This window comes from Ascaphus truei, chromosome 2 (genome assembly GCF_040206685.1).
Source record: "Ascaphus truei isolate aAscTru1 chromosome 2, aAscTru1.hap1, whole genome shotgun sequence".
Classification (NCBI taxonomy): Eukaryota; Metazoa; Chordata; class Amphibia; order Anura; family Ascaphidae; genus Ascaphus; species Ascaphus truei.
In genome coordinates, this window is record NC_134484.1 from 474,775,359 (window position 1) to 474,802,474 (window position 27,116).

Here is a 27,116-nt window from a genome sequence, read left to right on the forward strand (position 1 = left end):
ATAAGTGGGAAAAGGTAGTGCTTCACTTTAAGTACATTTTCGCTTTACATACATGCTCCGGTCCCATTGCGTACGTTAATGCGGGGTATGCCTGTACTGCACTTACTTATCTTATAAACAGACAGAGCCTGGGATTTATATATTTATTTACATTTATAGTAGATAGTGAAGAACAATAGGCACTCCGTCTGGTTAAATCAATGATGCGGGTGCAAATCCTGTATGGTACAAATAGGCAATACAATGCCGTTTGAAGACGAATATCAGAGGCAGCACTCCAGCTAAGTAGTCAAAAGAATATTGTATTAACAAGATGTCTTGTTAATACAATATTCTTTTGACTACTTACCTGGAGTGCTGCCTCTGATATACGTCTTCAAACGGTATTGTATTGCCTATTTACATTTATAAATAGATAGCCCATGATATAATAAACACTGCATGCACTGGTATAGTATGTTATAAACACACAGCCCATGATATAATAAACACTGCATGCACAGATACTGTATGTTATAAACAAATTGTATAGCTGCCCAGCTTCACAAACCTTTAGTGGGGTTAATATATAACCCTCTTGAGCCCATTAATGAGTACATTTTTACAGATGTGGGAAGAGTCTGCAATCTAATAATTGCTATGATTATCCGCCAGCTGGCTGTGTGCTGAGCGAGTGGTCGGAGTGGAGTGAGTGCAGCATGAGCTGCGGAGGAGGCGTAACTGAGAGGAACAGAACCGTCCTGGTGCCAGCCCATACTGGAGGGCAGCCATGTCCCACCTTGCTCGTCCTCCACAGAACCTGCAACACCCACAACTGCACTCCAGGTACAAAGCCAATTTGATTTAGTCCCATGAAAAGAACGGTCGTTATTCTAAATCATATGCAAACAAGCTCATTACCGTCTGTAAGACATGGAGCGCAGATTCGCTAAACGCCACATTTTAACATGTAAAAAATATTCAAATAAATTATATTTGCATATTTCTCAGGTATCTCTGGGGTGTCCCCAGGTATCTCAGGGATGTCCCCAAGTATCTCTGGGGTGTCCCCAGGTATCTCGGGTGACCCCAGGTATCTCAGGGGTGTGCCCAGAAATCTCACGGGTGTCCCCAGATATCTCACGGGTGTCCCCAGATATCTCACGGGTGTCCCCAGATATCTCACGGGTGTCCCCAGGTATCTCAGGGGTGTCCCCAGGTATCTCAGGGGTGTCCCCAGGTATTTATGGGGTGTCCCCATGTATTTATGGGGTGTCCCCAGGTATCTCAGGGGTGTCCCCAGGTATCTCACCACGTGGAGTAAAGGTTAATCTGTTGGGAGGTATATAAAAGGGTGAACTTTCTCTGAAATAACGTGATGTGAACGCTATGCTTATGCGGTTACTTCCGCATACACGTTAGTGAATAAGGCGCTAGCACAGGGAAAGTAATGGCCGTTGCTGTTATAGGTTACTTCACGCTATTTTCCCTGATTTAAATAGGAATCCAGGCATTTGCGTTACCTGCAAAAATATAGACTGATAAAACAGCTGTTAGCAGAGCACGTCATAGAATTAACGGCAAAAATGCTGCAATATTGTATTATTCAACACGTCCTATACAGCGAGGAGATCTTTCTCATAACCGCCTCTTTCATGTGATTATTGGATTGTTGTTATTAGTCAATAATCCATCATTGTTGGAGTGAATGTGGCACACATTCCTACACTCCTTTTTGTATTTGCAGAAATGTATTAACCAAGGGATTTCTTACAGTATATTTAACATGTAGGATCATTTTATAGTTTCTTGGATGAATTTAGGATTCAAATTTGTAACCCAAATTGCTGTTGCTTTTAAAGCTCCATGAAACTGTATTAAAATCTCCCGTCTTAATAAAGTTGTCTTTTTCTACAGTGATTGTTGACATGATCGATAGAACCAGTGCAGCTGCTATGCGCATGCGCTGAAACAGACACCATACATCTCATAACATATAGGGGGAGATTCTCTAACTTCTGGGACGGCTTAGCACACTGTGATTCCGCATTAACTATCATTGATTTGAGTGGCAGTAACGCGGGATCGCAGTGCGGTAATCCATACTGGAGAATAGGGCTGACGAAGTCAAAGGCAAGAATCTGATAGCAGCCCAACTCCTAATAAAAAGAAAGGCTTGAAACCCCGGGAGTGTTCCTTCCCCTAATGATTTAACGCCATGCTTTTCTTTGCTCTTGTAGAATGCCCAGGAGACCAAGTGTACAGCGACTGCGCCAATACCTGTCCCCACACCTGTGCTGACCTCCAATCCGGAACCGGATGCTTGGACGAGAGCTGTGAGACGGGGTGTTCCTGCCCCCCAGGACAGGTGGGTGACCGGGCAGTAGGGATACATGAGCTGGGCCATTGCATATTTGCGTAGAATTGTGAGCACACAACAAACTCTATGTAGCCAGCTCCCACATATGTGTATAGATGTGCAGCCAAAAGGTTTCTGTTAAAGAGATGTCTTAGGCTTCGGCCATGTTCCCTGCTTGCTGGCGGAAGCGCGCTAACGCACGCTCCCTACTGCCGCAATTAGAGCGGCTTTAGTAGGGGCTCACCTACGCTTCCGCAAGCGCGCGGAAGCGTAGGTCTTAGGGGAATGTAAAATTCCCCCCGCTTGCCGGCGCGACAGGCCGGTCACGTGAGCGGTTCGCCCAATGAGGGCGAACCAGCTCCGTGACGTCACTGGCCCGCCCCCGGCCAGTGACGTGCCCGCCCCGCCCCCTGACGGCCCCCTGACAGCGCGTGCGGTAAGCAACCGCAAGACCAGGGAAAGCACCCACTTTCCCTGAGCCACAGCGCGCCTCAGCGAGCAAGCAGGGAGCCTGGCCGAGATCTTATATTGACAGAAGGTCGTTAGAGTTTTGGCCACCACATAGTGTCAATGTACAGAAATGTAAAAACAGTAATAGTAACAGATACAGGATATTATACATGCCATTATAATATCTACTAACCTCCCCTAATAAAAAGGGACACCATGGGTTACATGCACTTTGATATATTGGCAGGAAGGGGGCAACAGTATTTTTGTAAGGTGCCAAGAAGAGACTCACATCTCAAAGTTGGCAGGGTGAGGTTTCATATCGCAACGTGGGCAAGAAGAGGGCCATATCTCTAAATGGACAGGAAGTGGGCCATATCTCAAAGTTGGCCAGAAGAGGGCCATATCTCAAAATGGGCAGGATTAGGGCCATATCTCAAAGTGGACAGAATGAGAGCCATATCTCAAACTTGGCAAGAAGAGGGCCATATCTCAAAGTGGGCATGATGGGGGCCATATCTCAAAGTGGGCCAGAAGAGAGCCATATCTCAACTAGGGTAGAAAGAAAGCCATATCTCAACGTGGGCAGGAAAAGGGCCATGTCCCTAATTCTCTATTTTACTTGTTGTGGAGCCTCTCACTCTTCCCATTATACCATTGAGCAGACTGGTACAGTAGCTCACCTGGCAGCTGACCTGGTACAGTAGTTGTTTTATGTTCTACGGTTTCATAGTTTTACAGAATAATACAGGGGCTAAGAGGAACAGCGGGAGAGGTTTCGCAAGTTATTTGGGGAGATGACCACAGACCCCTAAGATTACCAGCAGCCAGTTTAAAACAAAACCAGACTGATTATCTAAAGATAAATTCTCAAAATGCAAGATATCCAGCATGTGAATCGGGTTATAGTGCAGATCCTGACTCTCTCTTTGTCATGAAGTGGAACATATTACTCGTTTGGACCATTTTCATTTCAGTTCATTTGTATGAATTGAGAAGGTGCCTTAAGCTCAGTAATATGACCACAAATCTGCTATGAATGGTCCATTATTGTACTGTAGAAAAGAAGATGACCAGCGCATCAGAAGCAAATTGAGTCCTTTTCATAAGATATAAGTCTCCGCTTGGACCATACACTATATACTGTAGAATATAAAAACAGCATCCTGGGCAGGGTATAGGGGACTAGTACCTAGTGCTCTCTAGCACACCAGAATAGTACAAATATTGCCCCTAATAAAGCTGGTAAGAATATGAATCCACAAGGGTAACTCACTGTTAAGGTTCCCAGATCCTCAGTGCGGTCCAATTGCGGTTCCAAACGGCGTGCAAATACACCAAGGGTAGGCAGGAGAAAAAATGGAGAAGGGCAGTGCACTGCCAGAAAGACAGGAGGAGGCTCACAATAAAATGATCCTTTATTGATAACCTGGATACAACACAACCCCTAGAGAGCTCAGCAGTAACACACCTATGCGTTTCGGGCTGTGTGCCCTTTATCAAGGTGTATATCCTTTATCAAGGTGTTGTATCTAAGTTATGAATAAAGGATCATTTTTTTGTGAGCCTCCTCCTGTCTTTCTGGCAGTGCACTGCCTTTCTCCATTTTATCATTATTGTACTGTAGTCAGGAATGTAAGAGAGCTCACATAGGAAAAGCGCCTCTCAATACGTACCCATTATGAAGGTTGGCCAATCAGAGATCCCTGTCGTTGGCCTCTGCTCAGCTATTTCATAGCAGCTTTTATTGTACTCGTAGGTGCTGCAGGACGGAGGCTGCGTGACCCCAGAGGACTGTAGGTGCTCCCTTCAGCCAACACCCTATATCCCCTGGGCCGTGAATCTCACCCTAGAAGAGAGGACTAGAGAGTACACAGCCGGCACTGTCTTATACCATCAGTGTAACAGCTGGTAAGAGTGGGCATCCAGAGGATTTTGTGTCGTGCCGGCACCGGCATTTCTAATATTCAGAACCACACTTTATAAATATCCTTTTTTTTAAAAAATATTTTACAGCATCTGTCAGAGGGGAGCGTTTAACTGTACCCAGGACAACTGCGACGGTAAGAGGAACAGAGTCATTTACTGAGTCTATATACCGATCTTTTATGTGTTTGCCACCCATCTACAGAACCTTCCAGCTGATGCTGCTCATTCATGAAAATATATATATTTGTGGTTACACACAAGTCATTGCTGCAGTAGTTGAAGCACTTCCTCTTTCTGCAGTGGACTGCCAGTGGTCCCAGTGGACTGAGTGGTCTCCTTGCTCTGTGACCTGTGGCAGTGGGGTTCAGCTCTCACAGCGCCATCAAACCCAGCAGCGTCTGTACGAAGGGGAGGTATGCTCTGGCTCCCCCACCCACCACAGGGCATGTACCCTCCTAGATTGCGGTGAGTATACCACTTACCCTGTATTAACCTAGCAAGGTATCCTTTCCTAGATATTGCCTTTCAAACTGCATTGCTGGCCTTTGTTACAATACAGCACACTCGTTCGACATCTCTGCCATGGGTGGCTCTGTTTTGGGACCCCACTTTTGATCTGTGACCCCAGAATTGGGCCAGAGTAAAGCTGATAATAAGAAACTAAGACATTGGTAGCAGATAAGAAGTGCTTTGCCCACCCAGTCTTACTCACTTTGCAATCTACTCGAGTGTATACTGCCAGCCTGCAGATAAATAAATGGTGTCATGATCAGGAGATCTTATGTATTTTAATCAATCTAGTGCTTCAAGGGTTAATGTAGGTACAGTTTGGGGTTTAAAAATACAATGTATCGGGTTTATGATAGGTCAAGACTTTTCCTGGGTCTGTGCTGGTCTTCAAAGAGGACTTAATTGGGGGTCCTATCACGGATGGCCCACTAAAAGTGACACATTTTGTGTAGATGGTCATAAACGCTAACCAGAGATGATTCTGTCAGCCTCAAAGAAAACTGCATTTTTGTGAATAATTACTGGTGCATTCCAGAGAGGTGACACAGGTTACACCTTCGTTGGAGAACTTTTAAAAAAATGAAAATATTGTGTTACATCATCTACTGTACATACTAAGAGTTACATGTGTGTAATCATGGCACATAGTCACATGTAATGAGGCCAGTCACGTGAGGCCCAGCAGGTAATAAAGTGTAGATATCCATTTGTCGCTGAAATTTAGGGGCAAGGCGGTCCTACTTAGTCTCGTTGCGTCCATCGTGACTGCCTGAATCTATTGATGTGACTCACATGTGTCTAGGCACTAGAGAAGGGAAGATATGAGTGCGTTTATATATTGAGGCAAAATGTAAGCGACGTTTGGTAGAAGTCGTCTGGTACTACTCCTGTTAAGAGTAACTGAAAAAATCATTTCAATAGTTGTGTGACCTCTTTTAATCTCCATGGAGTTATCCCGTCTGGCCCTGAGAGTAGTTTACAATCTCCCAGGTATTAGTTTCTCACACTGTAGTGCTGCTCCGTGGTATATCTCTCCTCACACTCTTTTCTGTATTTAAAAGGGGAAAAAAAACATAAGAAAATTCTACTTTTTAAAAGCAAGTTGATGCCCTTCCACTATCGGTAGATTAGTTGTGGGTAGGTCCAGGGAAGTAGAAAGTGAAGAAGCCTACACCTTGAGAAAGGCAGTATTGTACTGCCGAAACGTTGGATTTCATGGCACATTAACCCTCTTTGTTGATGATTAAGACCGTGTGCCTGCTTCTTCACTTTCTACTGGACTATTTTGGGACATCAGGAGCTCCCCAGAACCAGTGCACCAGCAGCTAAGTACCCCACTATTACCAGTGTGTCAGAGTGCGTGCACTACCCTCTATCTAGGTGAAGGAAAGCCTCATTTAGTTGGAGAGGTTCGAATGAACACTGTATACTATTTTTCTTCTTTCCTTGCTCTTGGGTGAAGATTGCCCTGTTGGGGAGAGGTGGAAGAGACACTCCGCCGAAGCTAGGTCTTGTGAACGGACCTGTGAGGAAGTATTCGAGGCTCCCGAGAGGAACTGCAGCATTGGTGGATCAGAGGGCTGTGTGTGCGAGGCTGGGAGATACAGAAGCAGCAGTGGGCTGTGTGTGACAGCCGCTCATTGCGAGTGTGCACACAAGGAGCAGGTCTACCTGGTGAGTAGTTGGAGGTCGTCACCAAGACAATACCCACCAATGATATCCAACTGTATCCACTTCTTTTCATGATATAATCCCTAATCTCTAGTAAAGTGTCCCTTCTTTTTGTAAAGGCATCAATCCTGCAGCCCTCTACTAAACTTTGTAGAACTTACTAAGTGGGAGAAGGTCCCTGAAATCTCTGATGTCTGAAATAGGAAAATATGGCCGTCTGGGTGGTCCTTCTTGTAGTTGGCCATTATATCACAGGATGTGTTTAACTCAAATTTGATTTTGGGTCAGTCCTGAGTCTGCTCACTGCCAGTGCCAACCACTAACTGTACTGCCCAAATCTCACAGCGTAGAAGTCTACCCAATGGAAAGGATACTTGACATTATTGTTAAGATGTTGATGCTAAATGTAAATGCTTGTGGGTTTAATTCTGGCCTATTCCACGGAAATCTTTGGACACATCTCTCTATAGTCCTGTACCTTTCTGGTAATTATATTGATTAAAACAAACTGCCCACAAAGTTTTTTCCTTTCCTGTTTGCGGTAGATAGATTTCTTACCCGACCAGGAGTCATTTCAGCACCCAGAGAGTCAGGCAACCACCAGATAGTTTGGTTCTGAATTCAGCCTTCTTCATTGTGAATCATACTGTTAGATCTAACTTCTGGACTTTTACTCTAAGAGGATTCTAGGTAACAAGAGAGACTTTTTGTTCATAAGAAGAAAGACTGTTTAAAACGTGGCCAGTGGGAACCAGCAAGGAATGAGTTAGGCTTCGTCCATAGTGCAGGATACGCAGCTTGCGCCAAAACACTAGGACGCCAATGCATATGCGCATAGAGCGTGCGCACTAGTGCGTGCACATGCGCTACAGAGTGGTAGACGCCGGGTCACGGAGGAGCGCGGAAGCTAGCGCGTTCTACTATGGACGAAGCCTTAATGTCTCAATGATACAAGGCAGCATGAAAAAGCTAACCCAGCCATGTAGCAAAACTTGGAGCTCCCGAGACAGGACAGCTGGACTGATACCATACTGGTCATGCCGTGACGTGGCTGCATACTGGTCGTGCCGTGACGTGGCTGCATACTGGTCATGCCGTGACGTGGCTGCAGGCTTATAACGCTTTGGTCAAAGGGTTTAACTAAATGACCCTTACTCATGAGAATACAAACATTGATATATTTAACTATGTATTTTGTCACATTGGATGTAGCATTGGGTATTTTAGTCTTAAATAACACTACCGGTATATCTACTTTGAGGGACGTCTGTGTCACTCACCTTCCTTCACGTACCCATCTGAAATAACTTGTACTTTGCATTGTCGTCCTCCCGGTAATTCTGTGTCTGGAACATTATCAGTTCCAGACCCAACTTCTCCGGGGAGACTCTGACAGGAGATGTTTGTTGTAAAATAATGAAAGCAGCCCTGCAGCAACGTATCCCCACAGCTACTACAGGTGCAGCAAGAGTGTCTGCGGTGTCACTGTCACGCGTGGTCATGGGCCTGAAGGATTAACACTGCGGGGAGCCGCATTTAGAAGCGTGGACACCAGCAGCTCGATCATGGCCGGCACTGCCCCCGGCACCGCTGACCTTGGCCTGTCTGTCCGCGGTGCCACGGACAGTAAGCCTGGCTACATCTGTAAGTAATGAATATGTACAGATGTGGGAATATAATTGAAGTGCTTAGCTGTCAGGAAGCCCTGTGACCCATTCAAGTGAATGATAGAAGGAGACCTGCAGCTTACCACCACTTGGTAAATACGGCTCCTAGTATTACCACTGACCCCTGTGGGATATTGTGGGTTGCTCCGTGATAGTCCTGTCATCTCGCTGTGCCTATAATCCTGGTGTTTGTCTCCTTTGTAGCCGGGCACAGAATGGCAGGACGGGTGCGTGACGTGTCACTGTGTGAATGGGCTTGGAGTCTGCACGGCAGGATGTCCTCCTCTGCACTGCGTGGAGGTAAACCCACCGATATCGCGGTAATGTGAGATCACCGAGATAACGGGACCGGAGGGGTCTGCCAAAACAGCGGCGCTTTTATCAGAGAAATAATTCCTGCGGCTTCTCGTGGATTTTCCCCCCTGATTAATCTGGTTCTGTTTTTGATGCTTAGGGGTCAATTTAGAGTCGACGAGCGACAGTGGAGTCGTAGCACGGACTCATGGTGTGAACGCAAATGTCCAGTTGCGACTCGTAAAAATAAGACCTCAATTTAGCTTCGTATAAAAATACTCGCAAAGGAAAGTTTGCCCGAGGTCATTAATATAACGACTCGACAGGGGGAGCAGAGGCTAATTTATTTAAATGAGAACAACATGGGCGTACACAAGTTAATTAGCACCTGTCTTGAATAAGCTTCTAGTTTAGAGTTGGATTAACAGCTGTTCTTAATTTAAAGCCCCCTTCCTGATTGTGTGCCTATAGGGACTAGTCGCTAATCAGGCTACATTATATTTGTAACATGCATTTTCTGTAGCGGTGTCTGCGATTGCTGCTCTACTGATTCACAGACACTCAGGAGTACAAGGGAAATAATGTGTAGGGCTAGAGCCATGTATTTGGCAGGCCTGGGCTTCCAAAGGTACCGCCTATCACTTCACACCATCAGGAACACGGTGACGCTTATTTAGACTGAACAAGAGCTTAAATTACACATTAGAGCAGCGCTCCCTCCAGTGACCAAACTACTGGCAGAACTGCACATCTGGGCTACGGGGTCATTTCATGGGACAGGGGCTGTTTCTGTGGCCCTTTCCCAACCTGCATTCCCCCACATTTTGAAGCAGCTGTAGAGGGCATTGCTGTGTACAATGAAAAGATTAATCAAATCCCCCCCGGATTTCTGCTGATCATCAAACAGAAATGTTCCCGGTTACCGTAGCTCACTTTCCACATGTTGAGGGAGCTGTGAACTGACCAAAATAGAAAGGTACAAAGGGAACAAAATAATAAAAACAAATAAAAGAATTAACACAGTTGTGTTAAGTAAAGAAGTGCAAACAATAAGTAAGAACTGTGCAGGGGAAAGCACCCATATCAGACTATCGCTGGGGAGGGCAACTCCTGTCCCCAAGGCCCACCATCACGTCAGGTTTTTAGGGTATCCCTGCTTCAGCACAGGTGGCTCAATCGAAGACTTCGCTACCTGTGCGGAATCAGTGATATCCTTAAAAGGTGTTTGTGGCCCTTGAAGACTGGAGTTGCCCATCCCTGTGTGAAAGCCTCCAGAGAGAGAAGAAACTATGGATAAATACAGAAACTCTTCCAGCTCATACCCAGCGTATTTGTGCTGCTTCAATATCACCATCTGGTTCCTAAATACCCTGGCTGCACCCATGACGCATGATTTGTGAAGAACATAAACATGACACACAGCCAATCGTGCTAATCTGTGACCTTAATGTCATATATTTAAGACCAACTGCTAACAACTCTGTAGGGTCCTCTTCTAAGGCCCAGATCCACAAAGCTCAGTTAAATCCTTTAGCTTCACGTTAACCTAACGTAATGTCACGTTAAGACTAACCATGTATCTTCCTAGGACAGTAACATAACACTAAGCCATGTTTCCTCACATGAAAAGCACAGCGTTAACTAACGGAAGTTAGTGATAAGGACATTGAGGCGTTATCAGGTAGAGAGCATGATGGTTTTCTGCATTCTGCTCTCACCGCTTCCTTCTTTCTGCCTGTTCCTCTTCCCAGCAGTACAGTACATGTCCTCTTACAGCCTAAAACATTGGAATCGGATGTTTTTTGTTGGGCGTTTTTATTGTCACGTACACATGCCAACATGCGGACGCTCTTATTCTAGAGATCTGGGAGGGGAAAGGGGAGGTCTTCCAACCACCTCACCACCACGTGAAGCTTGCAATGGGCTAAGGGTACGTTCCTCAGGGAGAAAGTAGTCAGGCGACACATGTTTAAGTTCAGTATCACTGAGTATCAGACTCTTCCGGATAAATACGTAGAGCTAGTCAGTGCAGTATCTCTCTCAGTTTCAATTTGTTTATTCTGTGGAAAAAACATAGTAAAAGTTGTCTTTTTCCCAAAAGCTTAACTACGCCTGTCTATCAATGTTTCATGAGTTCTCTTTGTCTGTGGACAGGGAGATGTGAAGGTGCAGGATCCAGACAGCTGCTGTCCTGTATGCAGAAAAGAGATCTTAGGTAAGAAACAATGCAATGGTCATTGTTCTACAGGTGGTTCTCGCTATCCGACATTTCACTTCACGACGAATGGCATATCCAACGCTTTACAATGCAACCCTATGGGCCGTTTTTCGACGCCTGAATGCGTTATCCGACGCTCACCGCTACTGATTAACATGGGACTCACTTTACTGTACAACGGTTTCACTATCCAAGGCTACTTCCAGAATGGATTCTTTTGGATAACCGAGGACTGCCTGTATTCCCACTTTCTACGCAAGAACATTTGCTTTGTAAATTCATACTCTCGTCATGCACCCCACCATATCAACAGGATCATGTAATGAGAATATTTAATGTGTTTATTAATACTTGGTACAGTATGACTGGAAGTTATCTGGTTCTGAACAGACTCTGAAGTATTTTAGTGGTTATTACAATTATGTTTTTTTTTTTGGATGGACCAGTACTTGAAAGTTGGGTTTGGAGATGCTGTGAAAATTAACCACCACAGCTCATATAGTACGTGTGTTCAAACCCAACTCACTGTGTCTGAATCGGATTTTCTGGCCTAGATGTACTAAACGGTGCTAAACATCATGGCCATTTCATTAATGATCACAGTCGTGTTTGACTCCTTTATGTCAGTAATAGAAGGGGACGTCGTATCCTTGAGTGAACACAATCGCTCATTGAAATGAGCACACATCGCATGAATTCCACTTTGCATCACAATGTCCACCAGAGTGCCTGTCTGTGTCACGTCCACCAGTGTGCCTGTCTGTGTCACGTCCACCAGTGTGCCCGTCTGTGTCACGTCCACCAGTGTGCCCGTCTGTGTCACGTCCACCAGTGTGCCCGTCTGTGTCACGTCCACCAGTGTGCCCGTCTGTGTCACGTCCACCAGTGTGTCCGTCTGTGTTACGTCCACCAGTGTGTCCGTCTGTGTCACATCCAGCAGTGTGCCTGTCTGTGTCACATCCAGGAGATTTTATAAGGGCACTGAAAATGTTGACATGTGCTAAGGCCTAGCACCATTTAGTAAAGCAGCGCTACAGAGGCTAAAGGTCTGACTTAGACATTAGAGGCTATGATGTAGTGAATTCTGACAAGCATGCTGTGTTTCTCTAATAATAATAACAATGATGATAATGATAGTAACAGTACGAGTGCAGTGACCTCAGCATGGCCTGAGGAACATGAGTGACTGGGACTGTCCCTTGTTTGGTGCAGTTTGCTGTTGTCTCTCCCTCACTCCTGGCTTCTGTTGCTCCTTCAACAAACAGATGGGCCTTCCCCAGTGTGCCAGCTACACAAAGAGCTCCGGAACATCACCAAGGCCAACTGTCACCTGGACCAGGTGGAGGTCAGCTTCTGCAGGGGGCAGTGCATGTCCTGGACCAATGTCCTTCCAGAGGTGAGCTGGGAGCAAGGATGGGAGGTGGGAAACAGAGGGTCTATCCAGAGAGAGTAAGATAATCAAGACTCAAATAAAGTTGCTTCTCCATATAAAGAGGTCTATGCATCATACGAATAGCAGCTTTTCCCAGTAAATTAGTAGCTAATTTGCAGATACTTGTGATTATCGGAGCATTAATAGGTGAGCAGTTTGAGATGTATTGAAATGGTGTGTATCACATCCTGTATCTCAGGCTCTCATTGTTTCAGTTGGGTGGGATAAACCTCACTGGCTAATGATCTGTGTCCAATGTAAGGACCTTTATAACAAGGTGTTTTTGACACAGCAGCAAGCAGAAAATTAAATAAAAATTATTTTTGCCTTCATACATAAAGCCTTTTCCCTTAATTGCACTCGATCACTAGCAGTGTAGGAAACACTTTCCTATGTACAGTACAGAGCTCTGTGTGTGCACCTCAATCCCACAGCTCTGTGTGTGCACCTCAATCCCAGAGTTCTGTATGTGCACCTCAATCCCAGAGCTCTATATGTGCAGCACCTCAATCCCAGTGCTCTGTAGCTTTATTTTTAAGCATGCCATGGGCTCCATTAGTTACACACAAGCTACAGTATCCTTTCAAAGAGCTGAATGAGCAGTTCTAGACACAAGAGAGTGGTGGTATAAGTGTCCTGTACCTGACACGAGAGAGTGGTGGTATAAGTGACCTGTACCTGACACGAGAGAGTGGTGGTATAAGTGTCCTGTACCTGACACGAGAGTGGTGGTATTAGTGTCCTGTACCTGACACGAGAGTGGTGGTATTAGTGTCCTGTACCTGACACGAGAGTGGTGGTATAAGTGTCCTGGACCTGAGACGAGAGAATGGTGGTATAAGTGTTCTGTACCTGACACGAGAGAGTGGTGGTATAAGTGGTGTACCTGACACGAGAGTGGTGGTATTAGTGTCCTGTACCTGACACGAGAGTGGTGGTATAAGTGTCCTATACCTGACACGAGAGAGTGGTGGTATAAGGGTCCCGTACCTGACACGAGAGAGTGGCGGTATAAGGGTCCCGTACCTGATACGAGAGAGTGGTGGTATAAGTGTCCTGTACCTGACACGAGAGTGGTGGTATTAGTGTCCTGTACCTGACACGAGAGTGGTGGTATTAGTGTTCTGTACCTGACACGAGAGTGGTGGTATAAGTGTCCTGGACCTGAGACGAGAGAATGGTGGTATAAGTGTCCTATACCTGACACGAGAGTGTGGTGGTATAAGGGTCCTGTACCTGACACGAGAGTGGAGGTATAAGTGTCTTGTACCTGACACGAGAGAGTGGTGGTATAAGTGTCCTGTACCTGACACGAGAGAGTGGTGGTATAAGGGTCCCGTACCTGACACGAGAGAGTGGCGGTATAAGGGTCCCGTACCTGATACGAGAGAGTGGTGGTATAAGTGTCCTGTACCTGAGACAAGAGAGTGGTTGTATAAGGGTCCCGTACCTGATACGAGAGAGTGGTGGTATAAGTGTCCTGTACCTGATACGATAGAGTGGTGGTATAAGTGTCCTGTACCTGACACGAGAGAGTGCTGGTATAAGTGTCCTGGACCTGACACGAGAGAGTGGTGGTATAAGGGTCCTGTACCTGACACGAGAGAGGGGTGGTATAAGGGACCCGTACCTGATACGAGAGAGTGGTGGTATAAGTGTAAAATACCTGACACGAGAGAGTGGTGGTATAAGTGTCCTGTACCTGAGACAAGAGAGTGGTGGTATAAGGGTCCTGTACCGGACACGAGAGAGTGGTGGTATAAGGGTCCCGTACCTGATACGAGAGAGTGGTGGTATAAGTGTCCAATACCTGACACGAGAGAGTGGTGGTATTAGTGTCCTGTACCTGACACGAGAGATTGGTGGTATAAGGGTCTTGTACCTAACATGAGAGAGTGGTGGTATAAGGGTTCTGTACCTGACACGAGAGAGTGGTGGTATAAGTGTCCTGTACCGGACATGAGAGAGGGGTGGTATAATTGTCCTGTAACTGACACGAGAGAGTGCTGGGATAAGTGTCCTGTACCTGACACGAGAGAGTAGTGGTATAAGGGTCCTGTACCTGACACGAGAGAGTGGTGGTATAAGGGTCCTGTACCTGACACGAGAGAGGGGTGGTATAAGGGTCCCGTACCTGATACGAGAGAGTGGTGGTATAAGGGTCCTGTACCTGACACGAGAGAGTGGTGGTATAAGGGTCCTGTACCTGACACGAGAGAGGGGTGGTATAAGGGTCCCGTACCTGATACGAGAGAGTGGTGGTATAAGTGTCCAATACCTGACACGAGAGAGTGGTGGTATTAGTGTCCTGTACCTGACACGAGAGATTGGTGGTATAAGGGTCTTGTACCTAACATGAGAGAGTGGTGGTATAATTGTCCTGTACCTGACACGAGAGAGTGGTGGTATAAGTGTCCTGTACCTGACACGAGAGTGGTGGTATTAGTGTCCTGTACCTGACACGAGAGTGGTGGTATTAGTGTCCTGTACCTGACACGAGAGTGGTGGTATAAGTGTCCTGGACCTGAGACGAGAGAATGGTGGTATAAGTGTTCTGTACCTGACACGAGAGAGTGGTGGTATAAGTGGTGTACCTGACACGAGAGTGGTGGTATTAGTGTCCTGTACCTGACACGAGAGTGGTGGTATAAGTGTCCTATACCTGACACGAGAGTGTGGTGGTATAAGAGTCCTGTACCTGACACGAGAGAGTGGTGGTATAAGGGTCCTGTACCGGACACGAGAGAGTGGCGGTATAAGTGTCCTGTACCTGACACGAGAGAGTGGTGGTATAAGGGTCCCGTACCTGATACGAGAGAGTGGTGGTATAAGTGTCCAATACCTGACACGAGAGAGTGGTGGTATTAGTGTCCTGTACCTGACACGAGAGATTGGTGGTATAAGGGTCTTGTACCTAACATGAGAGAGTGGTGGTATAAGTGTCCTGTACCGGACACGAGAGAGGGGTGGTATAATTGTCCTGTAACTGACACGAGAGAGTGCTGGGATAAGTGTCCTGTACCTGACACGAGAGAGTAGTGGTATAAGGGTCCTGTACCTGACACGAGAGAGTGGTGGTATAAGGGTCCTGTACCTGACACGAGAGAGGGGTGGTATAAGGGTCCCGTACCTGATACGAGAGAGTGGTGGTATAAGGGTCCTGTACCTGACATGAGAGAGTGGTGGTATAAGGGTCCTGTACCTGACACGAGAGAGGGGTGGTATAAGGGTCCCGTACCTGATACGAGAGAGTGGTGGTATAAGTGTCCAATACCTGACACGAGAGAGTGGTGGTATTAGGGTCCTGTACCTGACACGAGAGAGTGGTGGTATAAGTGTCCTGTACCGGACACGAGAGAGGGGTGGTATAATTGTCCTGTAACTGACACGAGAGAGTGCTGGGATAAGTGTCCTGTACCTGGCACGAGAGTGTGGTTGTATTCTTGTCCTGTACCTGACACGAGAGAGTGATGGTTTAATTGTCCTGTACCTGACACGAGAGAGTGATGGTTTAATTGTCCTGTACCTGACACGAGAGAGTGATGGTTTAATTGTCCTGTACCTGACACGAGAGAGTGATGTATTGGTGTCCTGTGCCTGGCACGAGAGTGTGGTGGTATAAGTGTCCCGTACCTGACACGAGAGTGTGGTGGTATAAGTGTCCCGTACCTGACACGAGAGTGTGGTGGTATAAGTGTCCTGTGAAAATATAACAAAGGATAAATGTGCACCAGATTGTGATTGATCAAGTGTAATATAAAATACATAGTGTTGGTGAAATATCAAACAGTGAAATACCCAACAATATCAATAACTAACCTAAGAATGTTATAAACGGTGTAAAAAAAATATTTAAGTGTAACAGGTCAAGAGTTGTGAGGAAATGGATACAGATGTGGAAAAATGTAACTTCTTCTGTTGGAAACACACGAGTCTGCAGCGATTCAGTAGAGATGGTCCAGCACCCCAAATACTAATAGAAGACAAACAAAACAAAGCGCACAGCTCGTAGTGTATTAAAAGTGATTATATTAGCTCATTGCAGATAAGGTAATTATCGCACGTACCCCTGGATGGAAAAGAATCAGGCAGTACATGTTAGGGACATGTTACCACTAAGGTGGACACTTCTGTTAGTCAGGAATCCAGGATGTCTGCATCAGCCGGTACCAGGTGTAATCGGTTCCTCGATCTGCGGACTCCTTTCCTCCGCAGTGCAGGTACTGGACCCCCTACTCCGCCGACTCAGTCTCGGTTCCTCCGATCGATTCACGCTGTGTTCAACTTACACCTGGTCTCTCGTGGCAAACACTGACGTCACGGGCATGCGCCGTCAGGCGACTCACATCTGATCGGAGCGTACAGTGCAGAGAAAGAGCCACAGATCCAGGTAGTCTGGCAGTGAGCTGGAGGTGTATTTGGAGCAAAATAAAACCTGCAGCTTGTCCTACGCGTTTCGTAAGGGTTACTTACTTCTTCAGGGATATGTTAAATGTTCTAAACTGTTTAATTACCCAATGGGTCTCGTTGATAGGTTAATACAGATGGGCATATGTTTAGCTAATCGCAAGAACATCACTATTAGCCTCTTATGAGCTAGCATAATTTTATATAATAAACTATAGCAAGACAGGTAATCCCAGTTGTGGGCACTCAGTCCCCCTAGTGGATGTGTTATGACATTATTAAAAAACAATTTATTAACATAATCTTCTAAAATATATATTGAATTAAACAACGACGCAGAGTTGGATCCCTCAACACACATGTAGGTGTTAGAATCTATGTTTTATAAATATCACTTTACTGATCAGTAAAACGATACTGTATGTCCATATCCTTGATGCATAAAGCAGAGAGGAGTAACCTCATGACAGCTACATGCTATGGGTCAATAACCTGAATAATTTACCCAAGCGAGATCTCCCTTTTCAAAGATCATCCAATATTATTAGACTCCTCTCTGCTTTATGCATCAAGGATATGGACATACATGATATTAATATTATCCTGAGAAACCAGCTTCTTTAATAGGACACCATTAAGAGTCAATACATCACGCACACTGTTTGCAGGACCTAGTTTGTATCTTAAAAGGGTTAGATCACTATTATGGGTTATTTTAAAATGTCGAAGGACACTATGTTTATCATAATGAAGCTTTATATTTCTCATGTGTTCCAATATACGTGTTTTAAGACACTGCTTAGTGCCTCCTATATACTGTTGTCCACAAGGACACGACACAACACACCACAACACGACAAACATGGTTTTACAGGAAATGCAATCCTCAACGTTAACGTTTTTTTTGTAACATATGAGGTAAAGGTCCTCCTATTGGTATCTAATATGCAGCTTTACACTTACCGCATTTGTAATGTCCTTTCGGTTTTGTAGATAACAAAGTCAAGTCTATAGGGGACTGAGTGTTTAAACCAATATCACTCGGTGCAAAACATCTTTTTAGGCTCCTCACTTTACGATAAATAAAGCTTGGTTTAGTGTGTAAATGCGGACCTAAAATAGGATCATTAGACACGATGTTCCAATGACGATTAATAATACTCTGTATTTTAGACCGGACTGAATTGTAATCTGTAATAAAAGGCACTTTAATACAATTTAATGCATCCTTAATAATATTACAGGTGGGGGATGCACTTATTTTAATCAATAAAGAATCTCTATCCATGGAGAATACTTTTTCTAGAGACTCAATGAGACAGGTGATGTTCTCTGCAAGAACTTCTCTAATAGAATCTCCAACTGTTTTTCAAAATCTTCTATTCCTTCTCCGGCGCATGGACTGCCCCAGTGGTATATTATTAATCCACGATTTTTTGTGGTGGCTGGAGGCTAATAAAAGACTGTTGAGTATCAACCTTTTTAAAAAATGTCTCAGTAGCCACAGAATTCCCAGGTATTCCTTCCAGATTTAAAATCCAGAAAATCTATTGACAAATCGTTACTGTTGGAGGTCAAAATTAGATTGAAATCATTAGTGTTCAGATACTGTTTGAAATCATCAAAGTAATCCAAATCCTCTTCCCAGACACAGATTATATCATCTATAAAGCGTCGCCATATTATTATTCTCGGAAAAGCAACTCTTGCACCAAAAATATATATTTTCCAATGCACCCATGTACAGGTTCGCGTAGCTAGGGGCAAAACGTGGCCCCATAGCTGTGCTGCAAACCTGCACATAGAACTGGGTCAAAAACAAAAAAAAGTTGTGCGAGAGGATGAACTCAATGGAATTTGCAATGAATTCTGCATTTAGATGATGCCAATTAGCATCGTTCATTAGAACAGTCCTTATAACTTCAACCCCTTTAACATGTTGTATATGGGTATACAAGGATTGCACATCAAATGTAACCCATTTATATGGCTCTTTCCATTTAAATTCTGCAAATAAATTCAGAACCACCGTTGTGTCCTTAATGTAAGATGGTAACTCTCATACATATTTCTGTAAAAAGAAGTCCACATATTGTGACAGGTTCGCTGTTAACTAATTTTTTCCAGAGACAATGGGCCTCCCAGGTGGATTTGTCAATGATTTGTGCATTTTCGGAAGATAATAAAATATCTGTGTCCAAGGGAATTCTGCAAATAAAAAGGAATATTCAACCTTGGTAATAACAGTCTTCTCTACTGCGTCGTCTAGCAATATCTTCAGGTCTCCAATAAGGTCCAAGGCTGGGTTATTGCCTGCTTTCTTATAGAAAGCAGTGTCATCAAGAATCCTTAGTGATCCTTTTACATGGCCTGGTCTATTTAGGAGACCAACTCCCCTCCCTTATCAGCTTGTCTAATGATGAAATCTGAGTTCTCTTGTAATCTATTTATAGCCAAATTCTCTTCTTTACTCAGGTTGTCTCATATTGTAGGACTCGTGTCCTTTCACCATGTTTGTGAACTCGTTATTGACCATATTTTAAAAAGTATCAATAAAACTCCCCTTCGAATTAGAAGGATAACATTTAGAATGGCTTTTGGTATGTTGACTTAGAGCTGTGTCAATCACACCCAGCGACCCCACTTCCCCCCCCCCCCCCCCAACCCCACCACTGATATTAAGTGGTGAATCGATCACTGACTGCGTGGCAGAGCAGTGGTAATTTTTTTTTTTAAATGTTGCTTAAGGGTCAGATTTTTAGTGAATTTATGGAGGTCTGAAAAAAATTGGAATCCATTAGGGCCACAGGTCTTAGAGAAGGAAAGACTTCCCATTAATACACTTTTTTGTGTTTCTGTGAGTGTAAGAGGGGAAAGATTGAAAATCCCTTTATCGGGTTTAATCAATCCTCCCATCCTCGCTTAGTGTTTTTTTCGTTACTCCCTCCTCTCGAGCCTCTTCGTGTGAGTATTGTCTTTTTTGGCCCTTTGAGGTCCCCTTGTCCACCTTCTCTGGATCCCTTCACTCCATCTCGTGGGGCTAAAGGGGCTAAATATCTTGATTTCAGTGCCTCTAAAAATTAGCTGCAGACTCGTGTTTCCAACTGGAAAGGTAACATTTATCCACTTCTGTATCCATTTCTTCACAACTCTTGACCTGTTACACTTAAATAATTTGTTGATGCGGTTTATCCATTTTTTCCACTAAGTTTATAACATTCTTAGGTTAGTTATTGATATTGTTGGGTATTTCACTGTTTGATATTTCACCAACACATTCCACGAGACAGTCCTGTAATCCCAGTAGTGAGAGGCTTAGTCACAGAGCAGCCTGGTTCTTTATGAAACGGTGCCGGTAATCTCTCCCCCAGGAGCCCTACCTACAGACTATCTGTGACTGCTGCAGTTACAGGCTGGACCCGGTGAGTCCTGTGAGGATCCTCAGCTTACAGTGTGAAGACGGAGAACTGGAACCAGTGGTTCTCCCCATGATCCACAGCTGTGAGTGCAGCAGCTGTCAGGGTGAGTGCTGCTCCCAACAAGCCTGCTCCTGATGGACCGACCTGGAACACACTGTTATTGTGCAGGCTGGTTAAGTCTCTTCAATTCCAATATCTCTGTGGTTTAAGCGCTCTAATGCCGGATCCACGTCCTCTAATACATTAAGTATATAACTCCATAGTTATGTATTGTATCACAATGTCCAATATATAAATGGTGTATAGTCCTTGACGGGACCTATAATCCCTGAAGGGGCAGGTCAATGAGCATAAGCCCACTAATCAACCACTCATTGGGATGATCCCTGGACATCCATAGACCATGTAGATAATATTGAGGTATAAAGATTAGTACTCACATCTCTGTGGATAACCCCTTCAGTGCTAGTCCTGGGGCGTGCTGCCACTGAGGATAGATCAAATGCCAAGTCCAGAAAGGTGTAGCGCACCGCCAAAAGAGAGTGGGTCAGAAACGGCGTAAAAATTCAATGCTTTATTGGTCCATAAAGTACAGGAGTGTAAAGCCTCCTACATGTTTCGTGCGCAATGCACTTTGTCAAACATGTAGGAGGCCTTACACTCCTGTACTTTATGGACCAATAAAGCATTGAATTTTTACGCAGTTTCTGACCCACTCTCTTCTGGCGGTGCGCTACACCTTTCTGGACTTGGTTAAGTCTCTTACCTGCAGTGATCCTCTACCGTCCCCAGTAATCTTCCACCTGTCCCCAGTGATCCTCCACCTGTCCCCAGTGATCCTCCATCCCTCCCCAGTGATCCTCCACCCATCCACAGTGATCCTCCACCTCTCACCAGTGATCCTCTACCCCTCCCCAGTGATCCTCCACCCATCTACAGTGATCTTCCACTAATCCTCCATTCATCACCATTGATCCTCCACCCTTCCACAGTGATCCTCCACCCTTCCACAGTGAGCCTCCATTAATCCTCCACTCATCCCCAGTAATCCTCCACCCTTCCCCAGTGATCCCCACCCATCCACAGTGAGCCTCCACTAATCCTCCACTTGTCCCCAGTGATTCTCCACTTGTCCCCAGTGATCCTCCACCTGTCCCCAGTGATCCTCCACCTGTTCCCAGTGATCCTCCATCCCTCCCCAGTGATCGTCCACCCCACAGTGAGCATCAACTAGTCCTCCATAAATCCCCAGTGACCCTCCACCTGTCCCCAGTGATCCTCCACCTGCCCCCGGTGATCCTCCACCTGTCCCCGGTAATCCTCTATCTGTCCCCAGTGATCATCCACCTATCCCCAGTGATCCTCCACCCTTCCCCAGTGATCATCCACTAATGCTACATTCATTACCATTGATCCTCCACCCTTCCACAGAGAGCCTCCACTAATCCTCCATTCATCCCCAGTGATTCTCCATCCATCCCCAGTGATCCCCACCCGTCCACAGTGAGCCTCCATTAATCCTCCACTCATCCCCATTGATCCTCCACCCTTCCACAGTGATCCTCGACCCATCCCCAGTAATCCCCACCCATCCACAGTGAGCCTCCACTAATCCTCCACTTGTCCCCAGTGATTCTCCACTCATCCCCAGTGATTCTCCACTCGTAACCCAGTGATCCTCCACCTGTCCCCAGTGATCCTCCACCTGTCCCCAGTGATCCTCCACCTTTCCCCAGTGATCCTCCACCCTTCCCCAGTGATCCTCCACCCATCCACAGTGAGCATCAACTATTCCTCCATTCATCCCCAGTGATCCTCCACCTGTCCCCAGTGATCCTCCACCTGTCCCCAGTGATCCTCTACCTGTCCCCAGTGATCATCCACCTGTCCCCAGTGATCCTCCACCCGTCCCCAGTGATCCTCCACCCGTCCCCAGTGATCCTCCACCTGTCCCTAGTGATCCCCCCTCTTGCCCCCAGTGACCCCCCTCCGGTCCCCAGTGATCCCCCTCCGGTCCCCAGTGATCCCCCTCCGGTCGCCAGTGATCCTCCACCCGTTGCCAGTGATCTTCCCTTCGTCCCCAGTAATAATAGTCTCACGAGTCTGTACATTTACTCAGTCACAAATACTTAATGGCACACCGTAAACACTGACGTGCACACTTTACACACACTGACATATAACTGTACACTCACACTGTCATGACGTAACATGCTGTACTCACACTGACATGAAGTGAAATGCTGTACTCACACTGTCATGACGTAACATGCTGTACTCACACTGACATGAAGTGACATGCTGTACTCACACTGACATGACGTAACATGCTGTACTCACACTGACATGACGTAACATGCTGTACTCACACTCACATGACGTAACATGCTGTACTCACACTGACATGAAGTAACATGCTGTACTCACACTGACATGAAGTGACATGCTGTACTCACACTCACATGACGTAACATGCTGTACTCACACTGACATGAAGTGACATGCTGTACTCACACTGACATGAAGTGACATGCTGTACTCACACTGACATGACGTAACATGCTGTACTCACACTGACATGACGTAACATGCTGTACTCACACTGACATGACGTAACATGCTGTACTCACACTGACATGACGTAACATGCTGTACTCACACTCACATGACGTAACATGCTGTACTCACACTCACATGACATACATGCTGTACTCACACTGACATGACATAACATGCTGTACTCACACTCACATGACGTAACATGCTGTACTCACACTGACATGACATACAGTTGTGTGAAAAAGAAAGTACACCCTCTTTGAATTCTATGGTTTTACATATCAGGACATAATAACAATCATCTGTTCCTCAGCAGGTCTAAAAGTTAGGTAAATACAACCTCAGATGAACAACAACACATTACACCGTGTCTTGATTTATTTAACAAAAATAAAGCCAAGATGGAGAAGCCATGTGTGAAAAACGAAGTACACCCTTACTGCTTCCATAGGAGTTAAGATGCTAAGTAGCAGACAGGTGCTGCTAATCAAATGCTCTTGATTAATTGATCATCAGCAAGTGTGACCACCTCTATAAAAGCCAAAGTTTTAGCAGTTTGCTGGTCTGGCGCATTCAGGTGTGTTAACACAATGCCAAGGAGGAAAGACATCAGCAATGATCTTAGAGAAGCAATTGTTGCTGCCCATCAATCTGGGAAGGGTTTTAAGGCCATTTCCAAACAATTTAAAGTCCATCATTCTACAGTGAGAAAGATTATTCAAAAGTGGAAAACATTCAAGACAGTTGCCAATCTTCCCAGGCGTGGACGTCCCAGCAAATTCACCCCAAGGTCAGACCGTGCAATGCTCAGAGAAATTGCAAAATACCCAAGAGTTACATCTCAGAATCTACAGGCCTCAGTTAGCATGTTAAATGTTAAAGTTCATGACAGCACAATTAGAAAAAGACTGAGCAAGTATTGTTGGTTTGGAAGGGTTGCCAGGAGAAAGCCTCTTCTCTCTAAAAAGAACATGGCTGCACGGCTTAGGTTTGCAAAGTTGCATCTGAACAAACCACAAGACTTCTGGAACAATGTCCTTTGGACAGACGAGACCAAAGTGGAGATGTTTGGCCATAATGCACAGCGCCACATTTGGCGAAAACCAAACACAGCTTATCAGCACAAACACCTCATTCCAACTGTCAAGGACGGTGGTGGAGGGGTGATGATTTGGGCTTGTTTTGCAGCCACAGGACCTGGGAACCTTGCAGTCATTAAGTCGACCATGAACTCCTCTGTATACCAAAGTATTCTAAAGTAAAATGTGAGGCCATCTATCCGACAGCTATAGCTTGGCCGAAATTGGATCATGCAACAGGACAATGATCCCAAGCACACCAGCAAATCTACAACAGAATGGCTGAAAAAGAAAAGAATCAAGGTGTTGCAATGGCCCAGTCAAAGTCCAGATCTCAACCCAATTGAAATGCTGTGGCTGGACCTTAAGAGAGCTGTGCATAAACAAATGCCCACAAACCTCAATGAGCTGAAGCAACGTTGTAAATAAGAGTGGGCCAAAATTCCTCCACAACGATGTGAGAGACTGATAAAGTCCTACAGAAAACGATTACTTCAAGTTATTGCTGCTAAAGGTGATTGTACATGACACGGTGTAATATGTCATGTGTTGTTGTTCATCTGAGGTTGTATTTACCTAATTTTTAGACCTGCTAAGGAACAGATTATTGTTATTATGTCCTGACATGTAAAACCATAGAATTCAAAGAGGGTGTACTTTCTTTTTCACACAACTGTACATGCTGTACTCACACTGACATGACATACACGCTGTACACACACTGACTTTTTATGAATCTTCTTTTTCCTCCCTTCCTAGGTGGTGATTTCTCCAAGCGCTGATCCGGTCTCGGCCTCTCTCCCTGTAACATCCCCACATCCTGTGCTCTTCTCGGCTTATCTTCCTGTAAATACGTCTCGCTCGTGGTTTTTCTACAGATTGCCTAATTTGCAACTGCTCTGTAAGATCGGGGTTGCACTGCTGTACATAACCTATGTAATAAAATTGTTTTTGCAACAGATCTACACGAGAATATCACTTTTTTTTCATACAGTCTGTTCCTAATGAAAGTGATGTCCTTCATTTTAAATTTGTGTAACACCCCTCCTCCCCCCCCACCCCCACCCCACGCTGCAGGAGATAGGGTGTACATGTATGATGTCTATTTACCCGTTCCCAACGGAATTAGAGTGTTAGCTCTGCGGGCAATTACCTGTGATCTCAGGGTTCCCTCTGGCAGGTTCAGGCCTTGGCTGTAATGGAGGATAGTTGGTGGTTGTGAGTACAGGATAAAGAATAGGGCACCAGGATCTTTTGCAACTCAAAGGTCTTTTATTAACAGGCACACAAGAGCTCCGGCCTTGCACAGGATCAATGATCACTCTCTTAATACACAGTGGCTGTGTATCCATCCCACTGTGCCTGGATCTGCAGAGTTTTTACTTACTGCTGCTACCATAGCATTAGAATCCACCCGGCAGAAGGATCATAGTACAGGTTACTATAGGGCTTTTGGTGGTGAGCATAACAGTTCTTCAGTGCTATTTGAGTTCAACTGAATCACCCACTATCACACCAGTGCACCCGCCTGTTACAGGATGGGTACATACTTATACACACAGCACAGTCTACAGATATTTATATATCACAGTAGAGTTGCAGCAGTGTTGCACATTAACACAGTGTATTCCACATGACCCTCTGTGTCCTACATATACTGTACTGTATGTATGCAGGTTATCTTCACATACTGTTGTAACCCTGCTTCCTATCGCTAGCAAGCGGCTACCATGTGCTGTGTTACCTGTAGGCTTACAGGGCCTAAGTCTCTGCCACGGAGAGCCTGGGGTTACTCGCGCAATACTATATTGGGTGCAGCGCCTCCACCTGCGATGGCTCCCACCAGGGGGGGAGTGGTTCCTCGCAGGAAATATATATATATATCACTCCACACGTAGGTAAAACAATCAATGACTTTACTGGCAGGCAATCTCATACACATATGCACATATATTAACCGGTGTCCCTCCCTAGAGGCGACACTATACACTGCGTCATGCAGGACGCTACCTCCACCTCCTCCTTCACCTCCACCTTCACCTCCACCTCCTCCTTCACCTCCACCTCCTCCTTCACCTCCTCCTTCGCCTCCACCTCCCGTAACCCCACACAGTAAGAATGATATGTGTGACTGCGCAGCCACTATGTCCCTTGTGAATGTGATAGGCCTCGTTGGTGCACTTGTAGATTTAGAGTACCTGCCGAGCACTCCCGTGCTCGGATCTGCAACTGGCTTCGCAAAGGATCCGGCGACCGAAGACCACCGGAACCACCTTCCAGGACAATCCCACCAGGATAGCCTCTGCATCCACAACGAAGGACTGCGCCCAACCTTCTGCTCGGATGCGCAGCGTCAAGGGAGTCCCTAACTGACTCCGTGAACTAACGTGACACTCTCTGTACTATAGGCCGTCCCTACAGCACAGCAACCTTGAATGGCTTTAGGGGAAACTCCTAGGGGCCTACAGGGTCGCCTATCCTATGCAGGTAGGTCCCTGCCCCCCTGCACCCACACTACCTCTCCCGTACCCACCCGGGTCCCCTCTGACTCACTCCTACCTAACCTCTCCTTCTCCCTGCAGCAACGCACTGCAACCTGACACTATACCCTCTTGTCCGCCCTCACAGCACTGACCGCTGTGACTGGACAATAAGGCACTTCACGAATCTAAGGGCAGTGTCCCTAACCTAGGGCCGTCCCTTATCAATTACCCACTAGCCTGGGGGTGAGTTGGGGCCTATCTGGGATTGTTGAACCTACCTGATGCAGGAGCTTCACTTGCTCCCTACACCCTTCCTGCTCCCTCCTAGCTCCCAGCTCCAACTGCCGTTCTCCAGCTCGCGAAAAGTATCTATTCTCTCCCTCTAGGGAGATCCTAAGCCCTATTGGCTCCCTGGCATCACGTGGGGCGCTGCAGAGGCTCATGGGACTTGTAGTCCCTTCCAAGAGCCTTTCCTGGTAGGTTAGGGTTCGCGCGCTTCTTACTGCGCATGCGCGACCTGTCTGTGGGCCTCCCGGTACCACTAGCCCCTGCGCATGCGCAACGCACCTGACAATGGCGGCGCCCTGCAGCGCGAGCCACCGGGACCCTCGCGACGCGACTGCGGCCCTAGCAACGGCCCGATCGCGTCCCCGGCAACCG

General features: G+C 45.9%; 1 protein-coding gene across 1 annotated transcript in view; it reads left to right on the plus strand.

Moving 5' to 3' along the window:
* The window catches only part of LOC142488297 (SCO-spondin-like), a 403,111-nt gene extending 378,177 nt beyond the window's left edge, over positions 1-24,934 (plus strand). Inside the window, exons 107-117 of the mRNA XM_075588669.1 lie at positions 655-825; positions 2,220-2,347; positions 4,548-4,699; positions 4,805-4,851; positions 5,018-5,182; positions 6,690-6,901; positions 8,770-8,865; positions 11,014-11,074; positions 12,343-12,473; positions 20,288-20,438; positions 24,733-24,934. Coding sequence (XP_075444784.1) covers positions 655-825; positions 2,220-2,347; positions 4,548-4,699; positions 4,805-4,851; positions 5,018-5,182; positions 6,690-6,901; positions 8,770-8,865; positions 11,014-11,074; positions 12,343-12,473; positions 20,288-20,438; positions 24,733-24,755 — 1,337 coding nt within the window. The 3' untranslated portion in view covers positions 24,756-24,934. The remainder of the gene's footprint in view (positions 1-654; positions 826-2,219; positions 2,348-4,547; positions 4,700-4,804; positions 4,852-5,017; positions 5,183-6,689; positions 6,902-8,769; positions 8,866-11,013; positions 11,075-12,342; positions 12,474-20,287; positions 20,439-24,732) is intronic.
* The last annotated feature ends 2,182 nt before the right edge of the window (positions 24,935-27,116 follow it).